General features: G+C 36.2%; 2 protein-coding genes and 1 pseudogene across 2 annotated transcripts; 1 reads left to right on the forward strand and 2 right to left on the reverse strand.

Annotated features, from left to right (window-relative positions):
- Positions 1–1,862: 1,862 nt before the first annotated feature.
- On the reverse strand, positions 1,863–6,398 carry LOC140877923 (uncharacterized). Its single transcript, XM_073281525.1, has one exon. It carries the CDS (start codon positions 6,396–6,398, stop codon positions 1,863–1,865), a length of 4,536 nt encoding a protein of 1,511 aa, XP_073137626.1.
- A 3,342-nt stretch (positions 6,399–9,740) lies between these two features.
- On the forward strand, positions 9,741–12,594 carry LOC140883357 (uncharacterized). The gene is made up of 3 exons (XM_073289792.1): positions 9,741–9,973; positions 11,255–11,460; positions 12,062–12,594. Exons 1-3 carry the CDS (start codon positions 9,884–9,886, stop codon positions 12,321–12,323), a joined length of 558 nt encoding a protein of 185 aa, XP_073145893.1. The 5' UTR covers positions 9,741–9,883; the 3' UTR covers positions 12,324–12,594.
- A 3,853-nt stretch (positions 12,595–16,447) lies between these two features.
- Positions 16,448–17,787, reverse strand: LOC140877924 (uncharacterized; annotated as a pseudogene).
- Positions 17,788–20,810: the final 3,023 nt, after the last annotated feature.

The raw sequence follows: 20,810 nt of genomic DNA on the forward strand, positions 1-20,810 counted from the left end.
TTTCTCAAGTCGCAAAAGGAGCTTGAAGAGAAATCCAAAAAGTATGATGCAATGTGCAAGGATATGGAGCTACTTAAGGGGAAATATTCCCGTGAATCGGAGACCGGTGAAACTTTTCTCAATTCATCAGTAAGCAAGAATCTCTTGCGAAGTACCGGAGAAAAAGCAATTGAATGCTACCGAGAGTCCACAGCTTTTAGAGATGAAGTGATTCAGCGGGCGATCGTTATTCATGATGAATTTGTAGTGGATTGCCGCAAAGAACTACGGAAAACTAAACTAGTTCCAGAGGAAATTATTATGATGATTCACCCAAAAATTCCGGAGCCTAGTACTGCCAGAGTTGAAGATGACTCGGATCTTCCCTTAGGAGATTTACTGGGAGGTCTGGGTGATGAGGAGATGATCGAAGCTTTGCGTTCGAATTTTTAGTTTATACAACCAATAATGACGGTGTGTGTCGAAACTATATGGAGACTACTCTTTGGAGCCGTGGAGCAGTTTATCTTTATTATTTCTTGCCACTTTTGGGCAAGAATTTTTTTGTGACAGAGTCAAAGTCATAGACTTTTTTTGTTCTTTTTGAGTAATTAAGTATTTGTCGATTATCATATCTCTTTTGCATTTTGAATTTGCTATTGCATACTTGTTTTATGAATAAAATATTATCGCTTTAACAATGGAGTACTTGGGAGGGGATCAATCTCCCAAGATTTTGTTTCATGGGGAATTCCTAAACCCACTTGGTGCGTGGTGAGGTATCCCGGGACTTATAATGTTATTATGTCGTCCTGACCTCTTACAGCGTCATAAGTTCAAATGTCCCAAGGGGCTGGCCAAGCCTCTTATTGTTGGAAATTTTTTATGATTGCTAGGGTCTATGACGTTTATGTCGTAAGTAAGCGTTAGTATAGGAGGGGAGATATGATATGATTTCGACAAAGTAATCTGTTTATATAAAAACAATAATCAAATTAGTTGAAAAATGTATCACAAAATTGTAATATGAAAACATAAGGAAAATATGCTAAAAAAGATAAATTTAGCCTATTATTGACGGGAGTTGCAGTTTATGCATAAAACTTCTTCAGGTTGGCCACGTTCCAAGGCCTGGGAAGTATTCTTCCATCTGAATGTTGGAGGCGATATGTTCCCATCTTCACAATCTCAATTACTTTGTAGGGGCCTTCCCATTTCGGATCCAGCTTGCCCACAGACTTCAAGATGTCAGACTTTCTCAATACAAGATCTCCTACTTGGAAAGATCTTGGTTTGACTCTGTCATTGTATGCTTTAGTCATACAAGCTCGATATCTCTCTGCTCGTGTCGAAGCTTCATCTCTCAGTTCATCCACCAAGTCCAATGAAATTCGGAGGGCTTGGTCATTCCCAGATGAAGTGTACTGTTTCACTCGCCATGATTGCTCTCCGATTTCGGCAGGAGCCACAGCTTCCGCTCCGTAGGCCAGGTTGAAAGGAGATTATCCAGTTGAAGAGCGTGGAGTGGTTCGATATGCCCATAGAACACTTGGCAACTCATCCACCCATTTTCCTTTGGCATTGCCTAGGCGTGTTTTGAGGTGCTGTAGAATGGTTCGGTTGGTGACCTCGGTTTGCCCATTTGCTTGAGGATTCCCTACAGAAGTGAAGAACTGCCTGATAGAAAGTCCTTTGCACCAGTCTTTTATCTTCGCTCCAGAGAATTGAGTTCCATTGTCTGAAACCAAGGTTTGAGAAATGCCAAATCTGCATATTATATTCTTCCATAAAAAATTGATTACATCTCTCTCGGATATTTTGGCCAATGGTTCAGCTTCGACCCATTTGGTGAAATAATCCACAGCTACTATCAGAAATTTTCTTTATCCGGTAGCAGGAGGAAAAGGACCTACCAAATCCATTCCCCATTGAGCAAAAGGTAGAGGACTTTCCAGGGGCTGTAAGATTGTAGCCGGCTGGTGATGAAAGTTAGCATGCTCTTGACATGCGTGACAATATTTTGCTAACTCAATCGCGTCTTGCTTCATCGTTGGCCAAAAGTACCCTTGGCGCAATGCTTTCCCCGCGAGAGCTCTGCCAGCTAAGTGATTTCCACATATTCCTTCATGAATTTTACGGAGCACATAGTTTCCCTTAGCTGGCATTAGACACTTTAGGTAAGGTGAAGAGAAACCTCTTTTGTACAGTTCTCCGTCAATGATCGTGAACCGAGCAGCTCTCACTTTAAGTTTTCGAGCTTCGACTTGGTTAGCAGGTAGTTTCTCTTGCTTTAAATAGTCGATTATTTCATCTTTCCAACTAGGCTCTTTGCTGTCAGCACAGAAGATTGTAACATCACTTCCATCAGTTTTTTCCTTGCCATAAGTTAGGAATGTAATTTTCCTACTATCAATGTTGGCCAAAGAGCTTGCTAACTTGGCAAGGCGGTCTGCTGACTCATTTTCCCCTCTAGGTATCTGCTTTATATCATAGCTGTCTAAACGCGAGAGAAGCTCGTTCACTTGAGTGAGGTATTCAAACATTTTATCTTCCTTCGCTTCATAATTTCCCTTAACCTGACTGACGATAAGTTGGGAGTCACTATGTATCGTTAGTCTTTTTGCTCCGACCGACAGGGCCAATTTAATTCCCATGATGAAAGCTTCATATTCTGCCTCATTATTCGTTGCACGGAATAGAAATTTGACAGCATATTGAAATTTATCTCCCTGTGGGCTCTCCACAATTATACCTGCACCGCTTCCTGTAGAGGTTGATGACCCGTCGACATAAATCATCCATGTTTGGGTGGAGCTTTCTTCTTGAGTTACTGTCATTTCTACTAGAAAATCAGCCAGGATTTGTGCTTTAATCGCTGGACATGGGCGATATTCAATTCCATATTGGCTCAGTTCAACAGCCCACTTAACCATTCTTTCTGATGCTTCAGGACTCGAGATAATTTGTTTGAGAGGATGATTGGTGAGTACAATTATTGGATGAGAGTGAAAGTAAGGACGTAATTTTCTCGCTGCAATTACCAAAGCCAGTGCCAGTTTCTCGATTTTTGTATATCTTAATTCTGCTCCGTGTAAAGTTCGACTGATATAATAAACTGGTTTGTGCTCACGTCCTACTTCAGAGACCAATACTGCACTTACCGCCTCCGCAGATATTGCCAGATAAATTAATAGGGTGTCACCTTCGTTTGGTTTTACCAACAACGGCGGAGAGGTCAGATGCACTTTCAACTCGTCAAATGCTTGCTGACACTCTTCTGTCCATTGAAAACCTTTCCCACTCCTCAACATTTTGAAAAATGGTAAACCCTTGTCTGCAGATCTTGAGATAAATCGGTTGAGGGCGGCCAAACGTCCTGTCAACTCTTGGATGCCTTTTACACTCTTCGGAGGATTCATGTTTAAAATTGCTTTGATTTTTTCCGGGTTGGCCTCTATTCCTCGTTCTGACACCATATAACCGAGAAATTTGCCCCCTCGTACACCAAAAGTGCATTTATCCGGATTAAGTTTCATCCTGTATTTTCTGAGTATACTGAAACATTCCTCAAGATCTTCCAAATGATCATATGCTTGAATACTTTTGACGAGCATGTCATCTATATAAACTTCCATGTTACGCCCGATCAAGTGTTCGAACATGGTATTTACCAGACGCTGATAGGTAGCTCCAGCATTTTTCAAACCAAACGGCATTACATCATAACAATAAATTCCCCTATCGGTGATGAAACTTGCTTTTTCCTGGTCTTCTGGCGCTAGGCCGATCTGATTGTATCCTTGATATGCATCAAGAAAAGTGAGCAGCTCGCATCCTGCTGTCGAATCGACTAACAAGTCAATTCGAGGGAGTGGAAACGGATCTTTGGGGCATGCTTTGTTGAGATCAGTGAAATCTATACACAAACGCCACTTTCCTCCAGGTTTCGGTACTAAAACCACATTTGCAAGCCAATCTGGGTATGAAACTGGCCTGATGTACTCTGCCACTAAGAGTTTCTCCACTTCCGCGGCTATATGCCGATTTTTCTCTGGACCAAATGCTCTTTTCTTTTGCTTCACCGGTCTCATTTTCGGATCAACACGGAGGTGATGAAGCGCATATTCATGAGGTATTCCTGGCAGATGCTCATCACCCCAAGCAAACACGTCCAAATTGCGACCAAGAAAATTTTTCAACTTCTCTTCCAGCTCAGGAGGTAATTCGGTCCCGATCTTTAGGGTTTTCTTGGGATCAGTTGGAATGATTGCCACATGTTTCAGAGTTTCGGTTGCTGTTATTCTCTCTTTGCTCTCAGCTTCTTCATCCACCAAATGTATTCCATTTTCACGCAAAAGCTTTCCGGGTTTTGGTGGTTTTTCCTCACTAGAGACTTGTCTTTTCCGATTTTCTGACGAACCCCGCAGAGTCACTACATGACACTCTCTAGCTAGACGATGATCACCAAGGGCTTCTCCTACTCCTCCTGGAGTCGGAAACTTCAGCTTCATATGATATGTCGATCCGATGGCTTGGAATATATTGAGACTTGGTCGTCCCAATATCACATTGTACGCAGATGAAGCTTTTACCACAAGGAATTTCACCATTTTAGTAGACCGCTTGGGGTAAGAACCCAAGGATAGAGGAAGCGTTACCTCTCCCAAAGCTTCAACTATTTCTCCGGAAAATCCGACTAGTGGAGTGTTGACTGGAGTTAACTGTGCATTACTAACACCCAACTTGACGAATGCATCATGAAAAATTATGTCGGCCGAACTTCCTGAATCCACTAGAATTTTCTTTACCCAAAAATTGGAGATTGTGGCTGAGATGATTAAAGCATCATTATGGATACCCCGAGGGTTCTCCAGATCTTTGTCACTGAATGATAATCCATCTTGGATGGTTCCAACTTCACATATTGACAAGGATGTGGGGCTGGATAAATTGTTGGTTCCTTTTGCTGCTCGCAGAAGAGCTTTTCTTGCATTGTTCGAGTCGCCACAAGCAGGCCCCCCAGTGATTACGGCGATTACCCCTCCCGAGGGCAAATTTTCATCCGCTCGTTCATGCTGTTTCCCAGTTTCGTCATGGCGCTTTTGATAGTCATGTTTTGGTTGTTCGTCCCGACGCCTGTCATCTCGTTTTTCACCGCGGGACTTGTCCACGAAATTTCCCAAATGTCCGCGTTTTATGAGTTTTTCAATTTCTGCTCGCAAACTGAAGCAATTTTCTGTAGTATGGCCTTTATCTTTATGAAAATGACAATACTTTTCCGAACGTTGGCGCTTTGGGTTATTCTGCATTGGGCGAGGGGGACGCAACAATCCTTGTTTTTCAGCCACTACCAGTATATCGGTCAGACGTGCATTGAGGGGTGTATTCTGGAGACGGGGGCTCTGTGCTGTTCGCTTCTCGTCTCGCTTTCTAATATCTGGTTTATCTTCTTCTCTCTTTCTTTTATTCAGGTAATGTGGTTCAATAGATTCTTCAACCCGAATGTATTTCTCAGCTCTTTCCAGTAATTCCTCTAGGTTTTTGGGCGGCCTTCCCGCTATTGATTCCTTGAACTTCCGATGACGCAAGTTTTTCTGCATTATTCCAGCTAACAAATCATGGTTCACGTGTAAGACTTCGTGCACCGCATGAGTAAATCGCCGAACATAGTCCCTCAAACATTCTCCTTCTTTTTGAATGACTGTGAACAAATATGCTGTTGTTTTTGGGTATTTTTTGTTAATTGAGAATTGCTGGATGAAGCAGTCAATAAGTTGCTCCAAATTGGCAATAGATCCAGAGGGTAACTTGTTGAACCATGTGAGTGCTCTTCCTGATAATGTTGTTCGGAAAATTTTACAGTATGCAGCATCTGTGATATCATACAAATCCGCTTTCGCGTAGAATTTGTCAATATGGTCTTGGGGGTCACTCGTTCCATCGAACTCAGGTAAGCTGGGGATTTTGACTCCCTTTGGTAATGCTTCAGATAATATGTCATCAGTGAAGGGGCTTCGGCGTGATGGCAAAATTGCGGACATATTCTCTCCAATTACATGTGTGCGAGATCCATCCTTCCGAGCTGGATTAGTGATCTTGTTTTCGCCAGAAATGTCATGAACTGTGTGAACACTTGCTTCACCGTCTTTTTGAGTAGTAATTTTCTTGGTCCCCCCTTGATCTTTATCATTCACTTTAGATTTATCTTTATTTGGGTCTCCGTTATTAGGGTCAAGAGATGACGAGCCTTCAGTCTGAGCCTTTTTCTTGCTGCTTTTGCGCTTGCGGGTTTCTAGGTACTGAGCAACTGCATCTTTTGCTGCGAGTGCGGCTGTGTTTTCCATTAGCGCAGTCAAGTCTTCACGGGTGAGAGTAATACTCGGCGGTGCGTTTCCATTGTTAACATTTCCTTGAGACATTTTTGAAGTAATATGTGTTCTCAATGACGTAGTGAACGGGTTCCCACAGACGGCGCCAAGCTGATGAAGCCAAAAATCACTTGTGTATGACACGTTGCTTTCGCAAAGTTCGGAGTATCAACAGATCCTTGTATGTTCCCGGTGAAGATCTTCGGTGGGTTGTTCCTACGTCACAAAACAAAATCAGAGGAGCCGGGAGGGTTCCCGGCGAAGGCACTCCGACGCTCAAGTCAGTTATTACTCAAGGAATAATAATCGAGAGTAGAGCGATATAGTGCTTAAGAAACTGTGTACCTTAATAATGAGGTGACTTGAACTATTTATAGATATTCGGAGTGTTTCACGGGCTCGAGCCTCTTATGGGCTTTTGTAGAATTCAGGGTCTGCTTGAATTAAATATATATAATATTTAAATAAGCTTGGGCCTCACAAATATTTGGAGTGGACCTTCATGATTGGGCTCAGGCCCAGTTGAATTTTTAGGTGTAACCTATCAGTATAATTCAAATTTGAACGACTTTAATCGTAACAAAACCTGATTAGAAATAACACATATTGCCAATTGTTTTTTGTCAAAAATAGTACGCTATCCTAAATGTTTCTTTTTTTTTTTTGAAACCTAGCTATTTTAAATGTTCTTTTTTTTTTAAATTTTGCTATTCTAAATGTTTATCACTATGATATCAAACTGTCGTAATAAATGTATATTATTCCCAAAACATGAAAGTCATATATACGAACTACAAGACACGAGCATTAAAATTGAGAGACAAATGTCAAAAGATGTTGAAATATAATACCTGCACATTCATATATATTATTTAAGGAAATTAAAAATAGTTGTAGTATTTGCGATGACATAAAAACTCCGAATATAACGTGAAAAATAGGATACTTTAAGGATTTGGATGATGATATGCATGTCATGACATGAATGCATGAGGGAAGTTTGGTCAAGCCCAAAAACATGAGCCCAAAATATTTGTGGCCCAATGACATGATATGCATGACATGAATGCATGGTGAGGTTGGTCAAGCCCAAAAAAGATGCGCCCAAAATATTTGTGGCCCAATGATAAAACAACAGCGGAGTCCACCTCGAGCCCCATTAATCTTAGCTGGAGCATGGAGTGCTCAATTAAATTTCCGAACTGAAGAATGAATTTTCCGGTGGGTTTTGATGCTAAATATCATATTTGTTTTGTGAAAGGTAACCACATGAAATATGTCCAAGCCCAATAAATTGGGTTACGACTAGGTGAGGTCTTTTCAAAAAGTACAAATAGATCCATCTGAACTTGCATTTCCTTCATCATTTTCATCCTTTCCTATTCTTCTCTAATTTTATTTTACATGCAATCAATGGTGGAGCCATAAATATAAATAGCTAGAATTTTAATCTCTCGAATCCTTTAATATCAGCAGACTGGGCAATAAATCTAAGAAAACAAGTCGTAGAGAGAGGAATAAGCCCTCATCGAAGCACTAAAAAATAGCCGTCCACAAAAGGCTCGGGAGCGAGAATAATTTTCGTTGTGGTGGATAAATATGAGAACGTTAATCGATAAGTTTAGTAAATGGTATTTTTGCTGACCGGTAAAATACATATATCGATCTATAGTTTTATCAAGTGAAAAAAACAACGTACATATTATCATATTTGATATATCATTCACACCAAACAACACACTTTTGAAATTTATTATTTAAATTATCCTTTCATGTATCTATACTATTATATAAAAGATGAACCTATTATACTAACTAACTTTGAGGACACCAAAATTTCTTATTCCGTAATTATCCTTAATCCATTATCTCACTAAACCTCCCACTTACTCCATTTTTTCTTTTAAAAAAATATTACATATAAAAAAAACCTATATTTTACACATGCAAAACATGTGCATTTTTCACTAGTCAACCAAATTATCAATCCATCACTTATCTTGTTACAGCAACTAAACGCACCGTAAGTTTATTTGCTTAAAATTCGAATTTTTGATTCAGTAAACCTTGAAATTGGTCTTGTTTCGAATTTCTTAAGCAATCACACTTGAATACAATTCTTTTTTAAAAAAAAAAGAAAGAAAAAGAATTTAGATTTTTAGGCTTTTACTCTTAGAATTCGATATCGGAGAGTTCGTTTACCAAATTTACTACGTTCATATTTTGAGGCTCACAAAAAAATTTGCAGTATTAGAATATGAGTCCGAACTCTTTTCTGAACTATTTCCTTATAATTGTTTCTCACTCCGCATATATATAGCCGACATTTTCTAAAGCCTAACCAACAAATAAAACGTTGGATATTTTGACATATATCACAAAATAATATCAATTACATTTTTTTTTTTTATCACCACAAACAAATTTTAAAAACATATTCTTAAAGATTATCCCAATACATAATAATACATAAAAATTGAAGTCAACCATGGAGATGGAGTTTGATCTCCCCCTTTTTTAACGGCGTGGAGCCCGCCTCTCAATCTACCTCCATTTGACCCACCGACACCAACTTTTATTATTATTATATCCCTTTTGTTGAAAGATGTGTAAGAAATCTAGAGGAGTTTTGATACGGGAGTTACCATCACAGTACAATATCGATTAATGTGACATTTATTTATTTAAAATAAAGAATGAAATCATCAACAATATTTATATAAATGCTTATTATAATTGATCAACATATCAAAACTCTTTGATATATATCTTGATATGGAATGAAGTATAAGTATGTCATCGTCATGATTATCCCAATACACGTTCAATTCACATTTACAAATTAGGCATTTCACTTTTAATAATAATTAATTAGTAATAGTAATATGTTTTTTTTTATATTTTCGTTCTATTTTTTCCATGTGAACACGATTTTAAAAGGATTGGGCCGAGTTTAATTGCAATTCAATTAAGAGAACGGAGAGTAATTACCTGTTTGTTAGCTTTTTGGCTCATCCGAATTTTTTAAAGAAAAATGTTATATGTATATAGAAAGTTACACGTTGGGTTACACATTCTACATGAAATTACAAAATTATCTCTCTATTTTATTTGAAAATATTATTTCCAAAATACATCAAGGATATTTATGTAATGTCAAGTGCAACGTGTAACCCAACGTATACATGTAGCATCACTCTTTTTTTAATAATAAATATGAGATCCGATAGAAATTAATATATTTAAGTGAACATCTGAATTTAAAAAAAAATAAAAAAATTCAACAAATACCATAAAATTATTTTATTTTTTCTTTGTTTTTTAATTAAAATATCTCGTATAAAATACACTTTGGCAGGTGGGGGTGGGGTAAATAAATGAGTCGTTGAAATATATTTATGGCAAGCTCTCTCTCTCTCTCAGCTTCTTCATCACTCAACAGTCGTCCTCAAGTAGAATATTAGATCTGGTTGCGCGTTCAGTTCACAGAAAAACTCTCTTTTTTATGTGAAAAATCTTTCCAAACTCCCGCTTCAATGGCTTCCAGATTGTTGAGGGTTATCGTATTTATTTTCGATTTAATTGCTTTTGGCTTGGCGGTTGCTGCTGAACAGAGGAGGAGTACTGTAAGTTCTTTTTCCCACTTTTTTTTTTTTTATAAAAAGTAAGATCAAGGGTTTTTCTCTTTTGGTTTCCTGATCCGTTTTTGTTGGTTTAAGAACTGAACGTCATGATGTGAATTTCTTGTAATGGGTTGGGAATTCTGAATGCATGTGGTGTGGAGAGTTAAACAGAGGTGAATGCAGTGCTTGATGTTATTTGGCACTTGAAATTGGGAATTTTGAGTATTTGTCGGTGAATGTGGAGTCTGAAGCGCAGATCCACTTGTGGCTAGACCAGAGAGAAACGCCACGCCTTTCAGTTGAAAACAAATTTGAAATAAACATTTAAGTTTGGGATTTTAATATAATGGCATTCTATCGTATTCATTCCATATAATCTTGCATCGATTGAATATGTGTGGCGTATCAGTAATATCTACAAAGTTTACAGTTTATTAATGATTTCTTCAGACATCCGTTATTTGTAATCAAGGATTTTGGTTGCATCTTTGTGTCTGAAATTTGAAACAACACCTGTATATGCACTGTATAGTTGACGATTAGCATAGGAAACTTCAGCAGGTAATGCAGTCTCCTCCTTTATCTTGAAACTGTGGAGTCGAAGGCATGCATTGAGCCACAAAACAAAGAAAACTAATGTTGGCATAAATCCAGTTAACTCGGTTTAAACTTGTTTGGGCATAAATTATCTGCTAGACACTAAAGTTAGGACCTTAGCTGTTGGGGATCAAGCTTGGGAGTTTGCTGTGCTAAGTATTCCAATATGCACGTCTGGAGATCACAGTCGACTCAAGTTTAAGTTAATTTGTTTTGGGTTCATATGTGTATGCTATAACTTTATTTTCTATGGGTTTTTAATAATGTGATAGGAACTCTCTCGAGGTTGATCATTACATTGCAATGTCCAATGACTAATTAAAGGAAACCACTCAACATCATGTGGTGAATTAAAAATGCCAAAAATATGGTTCAAACTGCTTATGCTCGTATGATTGTGCATATTATCTTTCTCTACCTTAAGAAATAAGAAACATGTAGGATAGTTATTCCTCACATCCTAAGAGCTTATGGACACAATGCCTCCACAACATTTGACTTGTAAAAACTTGATCTGAAGTTTGTAAATGATGGTAAATCAGTTATACGTGAACTAAGTTTGGATGTCTGCTCGGCTTCCTTCTATTCATTGATTATAAACTGGCATCTGAGCTTGATACTATGTTACCTTTCTTTCATCTTGTTTTTTTTTCCCTCTAAATTTCAATGTCTTATAACTGTCGACAGGGAGTGGTAAAGGAAGATAGTGAAGATAACTATAAGTTCTGTGTTTATGATTCCGATATTGCAACTGGATTTGGTGTCGGTGCGTTTCTGTTTGTCCTAATCAGCCAGGTAATTATGATGATCGCAAGCCGATGCTTCTGCTTTGGGAAGTCTTTAAATCCTGGAGGTTCAAGAGCTTGTGCATGCATTCTTTTCATCATTGTCTGGTACGCACTCATCACAAGCATATTTGATATGATAATATTTTCTGATGAAAAATGGAAAACTATGAAATGTTGGGAACACTACTGAGGGTGCAGTATCACTAGAACAATTCATGTTCTCTCAGCATCCACTTTCACACACTTGATAAATTATGGAGTGAAAAATGGTTTCCATGTCATATTTTTTCACTTTCATATTGTTAGGCCTTAAATTCAATGTCGAAGCCACTAATCTATTAGATAGAAGATATTTAAGTATCACTGACAATTGATAAAAACCGGCATCAATGGAGGCCTATAATGTATGTCTTCCACCGATATTAGTATCTCATGCATGCGCTTAAAACTCATTATAAGAGCATAACAGAAATGAATATGCTGGTTGATCTGAAGATGCTGTTGTGGAGTCTTCCATGGGGTAAATAGTAGTTTCCGCGTCATTATTGTGCCGATGCTGGTGCATAAATTGTAAAACTGCTGAAACTTTTATCATTGATGCTCTCAAGTGGCATTACATAAAGTATCTCACGAGATTTTCTTGACGTACAGTACAGACTACATTGTGTATTTTATGCTTGACCAAACAGATTAAAATCTTGTGCAGGGTGACATTTTTCATCGCGGAGTCGTGCTTGCTGGCGGGTTCAGTGAGAAATGCTTATCATTACAAATACACTGTAAAATTTTTCGATAACCCTCCCACTTGTGAGACTGTGAGAAGGGGAGTATTCGCAGCAGGTGCGGTTTTTGTTCTGTTGTTTTGCCTAGCATCGGAGTTTTATTATGTCAATTACTCCAAGTCTAGGAAAAGCTACACGCCTTATGGTGGTGGAGAAGCCGGTGTTGGTATGGCAACATACAAGTGAATCCGAAATCAAATAAAAAACTATAAATGTATGGTTCAGCTGCGCGATGGTTTCATGTATGCCGAATGTAGCGGAACAAGCATGTAATATTGTCTTCCTTTTCTTTAGTTTGAAACAGTTTGTGTCCTGAAATGGATTACCGTGTTTTAGATACATTTATTCCAATGAATCTCACTTTGTGTGTGGTATTTGTATGACTGGTCCACAAGCAAAAGATGTGATGTATATACATTTTTATGTGGAAATAGAGAATAGTGTGATGGCTTTTGCAGTTCTCTTTATTGTTAAATTAAATGTATCTGAAAATATTTTAATTGAAAAGAGAACGAGGAAACTAGCGTGGATCAATCTATCTAATTATTAAATTTAGTTGATCTTGACGATATAAGGCTGTGCACGGATCAACGTTCGAAAACAAACTGTAAATTAACCGATAATATGATCAATTTTATTTTATTTTTTAAAAAATGTGCACGTTATAAGCGTAGAAGTGTGATTTGAGATTTAGTCTATGCCAGCACATGGACATTTCAAATGCAAAAAAATGCTGCATTCAAGGGTTCAATTTTTTTGTGAACATCTCAAATGCAAAAAAATGTGGGCCGTTGGATTCCTATTCGGGCACTATCTGAATGAGGTAGCATAGATTAAACCATGATTTGCATGTGAGAATAATTATCCTACATGTTTCTTGTTTCTTATGGTAGAGAAAAAATAATGGTTTGTTTTGATTTTTAATTTTGTGAGACCGAGAAAATATGATTTGGTTCAAAATTTGATCAATCAACCTATAGTTATTAATTTATTATAGTCAAAAGCTTAACGCATTCTAATTTTTGCAAAAACGCCGCGCGATATTTTAAAATAAAAATATTAAACATAGGAAATATTCAATTGTTTAAATGATTACAGATTCAATGTTAGAATAAGGAGAATATTTCATGCTAATGATGCGCTTGGTAGGTGTGATGAGATTACTAATGTAAAAATTATAATATGAATAATAATGTGTTGTATAAGGATATGTTAAATTATATTAACAAAATATACATGTTTGGTTCGTGTGATTATGTCCCGGATAAGAATTATATATTTTTCGAATGTGCCAAATTTACCCCTTGACTGAATCAAATTCACGTTTCACCCTAACTCAACTCATATCCCGAGATACTCTCCTCTTCAAAGAACCCTGCATCTTCGCATCTCTTCCATTTTTACATCTCAAACACAGCGGCTTCACATCTCAAACACAGCGGCTCGCCAACCTTGAAATCTTGCTCCAACTTATGCTTCACCTGCCCTATTTTTTTTCGTATTGTTAAGAGAACGCTCGGAAATGGATGATTCGTGAAACAAAATTTGTGTGGCCAACTAATTAAACACACGGAAAGATCACATTCTTTCCACTAAATTGTGACGTCCAAGAGGGTGAACAATAATTAAAATATGGTAACAAGATCTTACCCACTGATGCGCCGATTTCAGAGCGAAATGGGAAGAAAATTCATTTCGTAACATGCATCAACCCTTCTCCCTTTTGCCAAATACGGCTGAAGAAATGATAGAAGGTAAGTAGGGCGGAGGGTATTTTGGGTAATTGTTTCGGTTGTCAATGTTACTGTAGAATGGAGGATTGGAATACCTTATCTGCAAGCCGGACTTATTTCACCCCTTTTCAAACTTCAACAGTGCACAATCACGGGCTTGGTGGTATCCAGAGTTTTACAAAAAAACCAGTCAAACGCTTGACTGCAACACCAATTCCACGCTAATCCTATCTACCAAACGGGCCAAGGATACTACCTTATGATAGATCTAAGAGTGATCATTTATCAATATATGTGGGGTCCTATCAGGGGCGGAGCTAGAATTTTAATTCAGTGTGGACGATTATAAACTATAAAAAATAAAGCAAAAAATAAAACAAAATATTCTAAAACACCACAAAATAATTACCATAAAATTTTTTCTTAAAAAATTTATCTAAGTTATTAACTATGTGAAAATGACTTTATACTTTCTTCTTAATCTTTGTAATGATAATTTTTTTAATCAATAGTTTATTGTTAAAAAAATTTCAAAATATTTTTCATTTTCAACTTATTTATTGAGACATTAGCTAGGGTCGAAATTCATAAAAAAAACATTAGATTTTGCTCAATGTTTTTTGATCTTTTTTTTCTTTCTTTATTCAGCACAAAACATCATTAAATTTTAATCTTTACATGTTATGCACATATGCCACTCAATGTGATTTAAAACTAATGATTATGTGCATGAAATAAATATGTATCTACGTGGTTTTTTTTTAAAAAAAAATATCTGAAATATAACATAAATCTATGTCGGATATATATTTTTAATTCCTAAATCTTAGTAAAATTTATGTATTTAATTCTCATGTTTGTTTGTTTGTATGATGTGATTATACAAAAATTTGGGTAAGCCTTTCTATATCTCACACATTTGTAAAGCTTATTTCTTTTTTTATGGGTTGAAGCCTTTTTTTTAAAGCCTATTTCTACTAAAACATATTAGTCATTTTATTTTTTTGGGCCAACCTATATGACTATATAGGCTTTTTTTTTGGAGGTCCAGTATGGACAGCTGCCCACACTGGGCCTACACAAGCTCCGCCCATGAGTTTTATAAAAAATAATAAACCTTACATATATTGATAAATGTCAACTCTTAAGGTCCTGTTTGGTACGAATGCTAAATCCTTGATTAGGCCGCAATCCCACGTTTGAATGGATTTTTGTACTTGGACTCTAATTGGGATTGACTAAAATCTACTGTTCAAGCTTGACAGCTACTCAACCACTTCTCGCGTTGATAAATTTTGTCTGTCTACAGTGCCAAGGATTAGACATTGCACTTACCAAAATAACCCTGAATTTAATTTAAATAATAAAAAAAGAAAAATACTACAGCCCGTAAACCTAAATCTCTTCTTCATTCTTGAGTTCTTCAGCGCTGAAGATGATTCATGATTTCAGTCATCATACGAGCCAACTAAGGTGTTGATTTCATTGCGGCATTTGAAGAATCATCCTTCTTGTGTGAGGTAACATATCTGAAAAAAAAATTAAAAAAAAGAAATTCAAAATTTACTGGAAAAATCATCGAGCAAATTCTTGAGCATAGGCGTGCCATGTCCGAAGTATTGTCACCGGCGAACTCAGATTTGTGATGAAAGGAAACGATTTCCAAACCATCCCCTAAACCCAGAAAAAATCTTTCAGAAAAAAACAAAACGAAGAAAAATATCAAGGGTCAAAAAATGCTTACAGCTACATATTGAAGGAATCCGAGATGGAGTGCAAGAAATTGGCTTTCGTCTTCATCTTCTTCAGATATCGAACGGTCAATGTGCTTTCATCATCATTTTCAAATCATTTGTTCTTTTTCATTATTTTTGTGATAGGCGTGCAGTAGGTGGAAATCTAAATATTATTATTATATTAAATTGTATGGGTGAGAGATGAGAGAATTGGGTTTCGGGTGAGGGTATTTTGGGTAATAAGAAATACACACTAAGGTCATCTCCAACCACAAATACCATTTTGGTGCAAATTTTGCACTAAAATAGTGCAATTTCTGCACCAAACACAATATCCATCGCCAACCCATTTACACCAAATCTTACACCAAAAGGAATATTCTCGGAATATTCCTTTTATTTCATATATATTAATTAATTTTATTCAACATATTTTTACAAACTATATAATTAATTTTGCGATTATAAAAAAATATTTTATCGTTAATAAATATTTTTACATATTATCTAAATAATATTTTAATTAATTAAAAAATATTTTATTGTTAATACATATAAATATTAAATTTAAAGTTTATGGTTTAATTATTATTATATAAATTAATTTATAGATAATACAAATTAATATATGATAATTATTAAAATTGATAAATATGTGTACGACTTCAAACATAAGACAACCACAGAATTGATACAACTTAAAAAATAAGACGAATACGAAACGGATACAACATCAAACATAACACATACAAATCACAAACATAATACAAAATATAATTTCAAACATAAATGCTTAGACCGTTCGAGTACAACTTCAAGCATTTGAACTACTATATTCATCTCACAAATGCTCAATTAAAGCATTCCGCAGTTCGTAGTGAGCATCTTTGTCTTTTATTTTTTTATATCGATTGAGAAATTTTTGAAACTTCATATTATCATCGACAATCATTTCGACTTCTGGAGCAGGTGTTTCTCGCGCATCTTGAATAGGTGCACTGAGATCGCGTTCATCTTCGATAATCATGTTGTGCATTATGATACATGATGTCATTATGTCATGTAAATGACATTTTTTCCAACCACGTGCTGGTGACGCCACGATAGCAAATCGTGATTGAAGGACTCCAAATGCACGTTCAACGTCTTTTCTGCAGGATTCTTGCTTCATTGCGAAAAATTTCTTTTTTGGTCCGCGTGGATCATGAATCTTTGCACAATAGTTGACCATTTTGGATAAATACCATCAGCTAAGTAATATCTCATATCATATTATTTTCCTCCAATTTTGTAATAAGCAGTAGGAGCAATACCTTGTGCAAGTTTGGAGAATAAACCAGACGACTCCAACACATTTATATCATTATTTGTTCCGGGCATTCCAAAATATGCATGCCATATCCAAAGATCGTAATCAGCTACTGCTTCTAAAATGATTTTCGGAGAACCACTACGACCTGCATATTGGCCTGCCCAAGCCGTTGGACAATTTTTCCACTTCCAGTGCATACAGTCGAGACTTCCTAACATCCCTGAGAATCCTCGTTGTTCACCTATGTAGAGTAGTCTGGCAACATCATCAGAAGTAGGTGATCTCAAGTATCGTTCTGCAAAAACTTCCACTATAGCACGACAAAACCGTTGCATACACACAATTGCTGTAAATTCTCCAATTTTGATATATTCATCAGTAGCATCCGCGGGTAAAGCATATGCTAGCATGCGCAAAGCGGCTATTGTTTTTTGCAGAGTTGATAGACCGAGCCGGCCCACACCATCAGCTCGTTGAATGAAATAAGAATCATGATTCTTTACCTCATTTATGATACGAATGAACAAGTTTCGAGACATTCGAAATCGTCTTCGAAACATTGTTTCATTATATCTTGGAATTTCAGCAAAGTAATCGTTGAATAAATTACGATTGGCGACTTCTCGATCACGATGGATGACTACGTGACCTGGAATCGAACCTTTGTGTGTGGCTTCTTGATCATTTTGAATGATGTACGCAGCAACCAACTCTTGCTCTTGAGTAATCACATCTAAGACTGCTTTTCTTTTATTTGCAAAACTCTCAACAGCATTCAACCACTCATTTTGTGTTTCATCTTCTTTGTCCGACAACGACAAAGAAGATGAGCTAGTGGAAGATAATTGTAATTCTGATTGAGAATTCATTTTCAGTATAATGAGAATGTGAAATGAGTGGTGTGAGAAAATAATATGATTACATCACATTATATAATAGTTGTGAAGAATGTAACCGTTGGAGAGATCTAAATCACAACCGTTAGATTGATTCTACACGGATCAAAATCTTGACCGTTGAATGTGTGTTTTCAGATCTAAATCACAACCGTTGGATTGATTCTACACGGATCAAAATCTTGACCGTTGAATGTGTGTTTTCAGATCTAAATCACAACCGTTGGATTGATTCTACACGGATCAAAATTTTGACCGTTGAATGTGTGTTTTCAGATCTAAATCACAACGGTTGGATTGATTCTACACGTATCAAAATCTTGACCATTGAATGTGTGTTTTCAGATCTAAATCACAACCGTTGGATTGATTCTACACGGATCAAAATCTTGACCGTTGAATGTGTGTTTTCAGATCTAAATCACAACCGTTGGATTGATTCTACACGGATCAAGATCCTAACCGTTGAATGTGTGTTTTCAGATCTAAATCACAACCGTTGGATTGATTCTACACGGATCAAAATCTTGACCGTTGAATGTGTGTTTTCAGATCTAAATCACAACCGTTGGATTGATTCTACACGGATCAAAATCTTGACCGTTGAATGTGTGTTTTCAGATCTAAATCACAACTGTTGGATTGATTCTACACGTATCAAAATCTTGACCGTTGAATGTGTGTTTTCAGATCTAAATCACAACCGTTGGATTGATTCTACACGGATCAAAATCTTGACCGTTGAATGTGTGTTTTCAGATCTAAATCACAACCGTTGGATTGATTCTACACGGATCAAGATCCTAACCGTTGAATGTGTGTTTTCAGATCTAAATCACAACCGTTGGATTGATTCTACACGGATCAAAATCTTGACCGTTGAATGTGTGTTTTCAGATCTAAATCACAACCGTTGGATTGATTCTACACGGATCAAAATCTTGACCGTTGAATGTGTGTTTTCAGATCTAAATCACAACCGTTGGATTGATTCTACAAGGATCAAATCTTGACCGTTGAATGTGTGTTTTCAGATCTAAATCACAACTGTTGGATTGATTCTACACGGATCAAAATCTTGACCGTTGAATGTGTGTTTTCAGATCTAAATCACAACCGTTGGATTGATTCTACACGGATCAAGATCTTGACCGTTGAATATGTGTTTTCAGATCTAAATCACAACCGTTGGATTGATTCTACACGGATCAAGATCTTGATCGTTGAATGTGTGTTTTCAGATCTAAATCACAACCGTTGGATGGATTCGATTTCAGTATAAATTGGCTACATTACTCTCACACAAACTCAATCCAATCATCCTTTTCAAGCAACACAATGACATCCAGTGCTAGAACTGCTTCTTACACCATTGAAGAAGATAAGCATCTGTGTCATATATACCTTGACATATCACAGAATCCTATTGTCGGTATCAATCAATCAAAAGATCAGTTATGAGCTCGCGTTGAAGAAGATTACAATAGTAGCAAACCAAACACCGTACAAGTTCGTAACAAAAGATCACTGCAGTGCCGCGTGAAAACTATACTCCGTCAAGTTGGAAGATTAAGAGGATGCATTCGCCAAATCGAAATTCTCAAACCAAATGGTGCATCTGACGAGGACATTGTGAGTATTATTTAGATATATTTATAGTTTACTATAAAGACTCTAATATGATTTTTTTTGGCAGTTGCACAGAGCAAATGATCTGTTCATGCAAGATCCTAATTACAGCAAAGGATTCAAGTTTGATCATGTATGGCCAATTTTGAAAGATCTTGAAAAATTTTCTAGTGACATCCATCCATCGAGCTTCGAAACTCAAACCAAATTCACGAACTTGGATTCATCACAGTCAGAAACTCATACACCAGAGACTCAATTATCAGGTTCTGAAGGATTAAACTCTTTTACTATTAATTTAAGTAGTGATGAAAATGTAGGTGACACTTCATCCGACCGACCTATTGGAGTTAAAAAGGCAAAATTGAAGAAAAAAAAAGAAGAAAACATTGCAGAATTGTTATCGACGATGAAACAAGGGCATCGCAACCTTGTTGAGGTCCTACAACAGGGATCTGCTTCACTCCAACAAACTTATGATATGAAAATGCTTGAGCTGCACAATAACGCATTGAAATTAGAAAATCAGAAAAGTAAAATTGAAGCTCGAAAACAACAAGTGGCGTTGGCTGCACTTCAAGAGGAAAATAGAGTTTTGTATATGGATTTGAGCACAATTGGCGATCCAGAATCGCGTGAAATTGTGCGAGCTGAACGAGCAAAAATTATGCAAAAAAGAAAACAATCATCTGAACAACAAGATCGTGACATGCTTGGAAAATATTTGGGTGATATTGGAGGATCTGGATCTAATTTACCACCGTATTGATTATATGTTTCGATGTTGTCGTTTTAATTGTAGTTTGAATTATGTGTTTTAATTTGCATGTGTGTTTCCATCATGGATTTTAATTACGTATTTTTAGTTTCATTATGTATTTCAGTTTGTATTTGTATTTTAATTGTCAACTAGTTGTATTCCTTTATGTATTCGAATTTTATATTTGTAGTCCAATTTATATTTATAGTTTAAATATTTGCATTTTCATTACAAAATACAATTATTTATAAAATAATTATTTAATAATTAATTAAATTTTAAAAATTAAATTAAATTAAATTAATAATAATTATTTATTGATTACATTAAATGATTATATATTAATTTTTTTAAATAATATATTAGTTATTATAATAATACCAAAAACATTTAAATAATATTTAAGTATATTTAAAAACAAATAAATGATAATAAAAAAAATTAAAAAAAAAATAAAATATTTGCGCCCCCCATTGGAGCTCCTTTGCTGCACCATTTTAGCGCAGCGTTGGAGCTGCTCTAACTTATACCACTTTTAAAAATTATATCAAACATAATATTAACTATCAAATATATTATACAACTTTACTTATCAATCACTTAACTA

This window comes from Henckelia pumila, chromosome 2 (genome assembly GCF_033568475.1).
Source record: "Henckelia pumila isolate YLH828 chromosome 2, ASM3356847v2, whole genome shotgun sequence".
NCBI classification, from domain to species: domain Eukaryota; kingdom Viridiplantae; phylum Streptophyta; class Magnoliopsida; order Lamiales; family Gesneriaceae; genus Henckelia; species Henckelia pumila.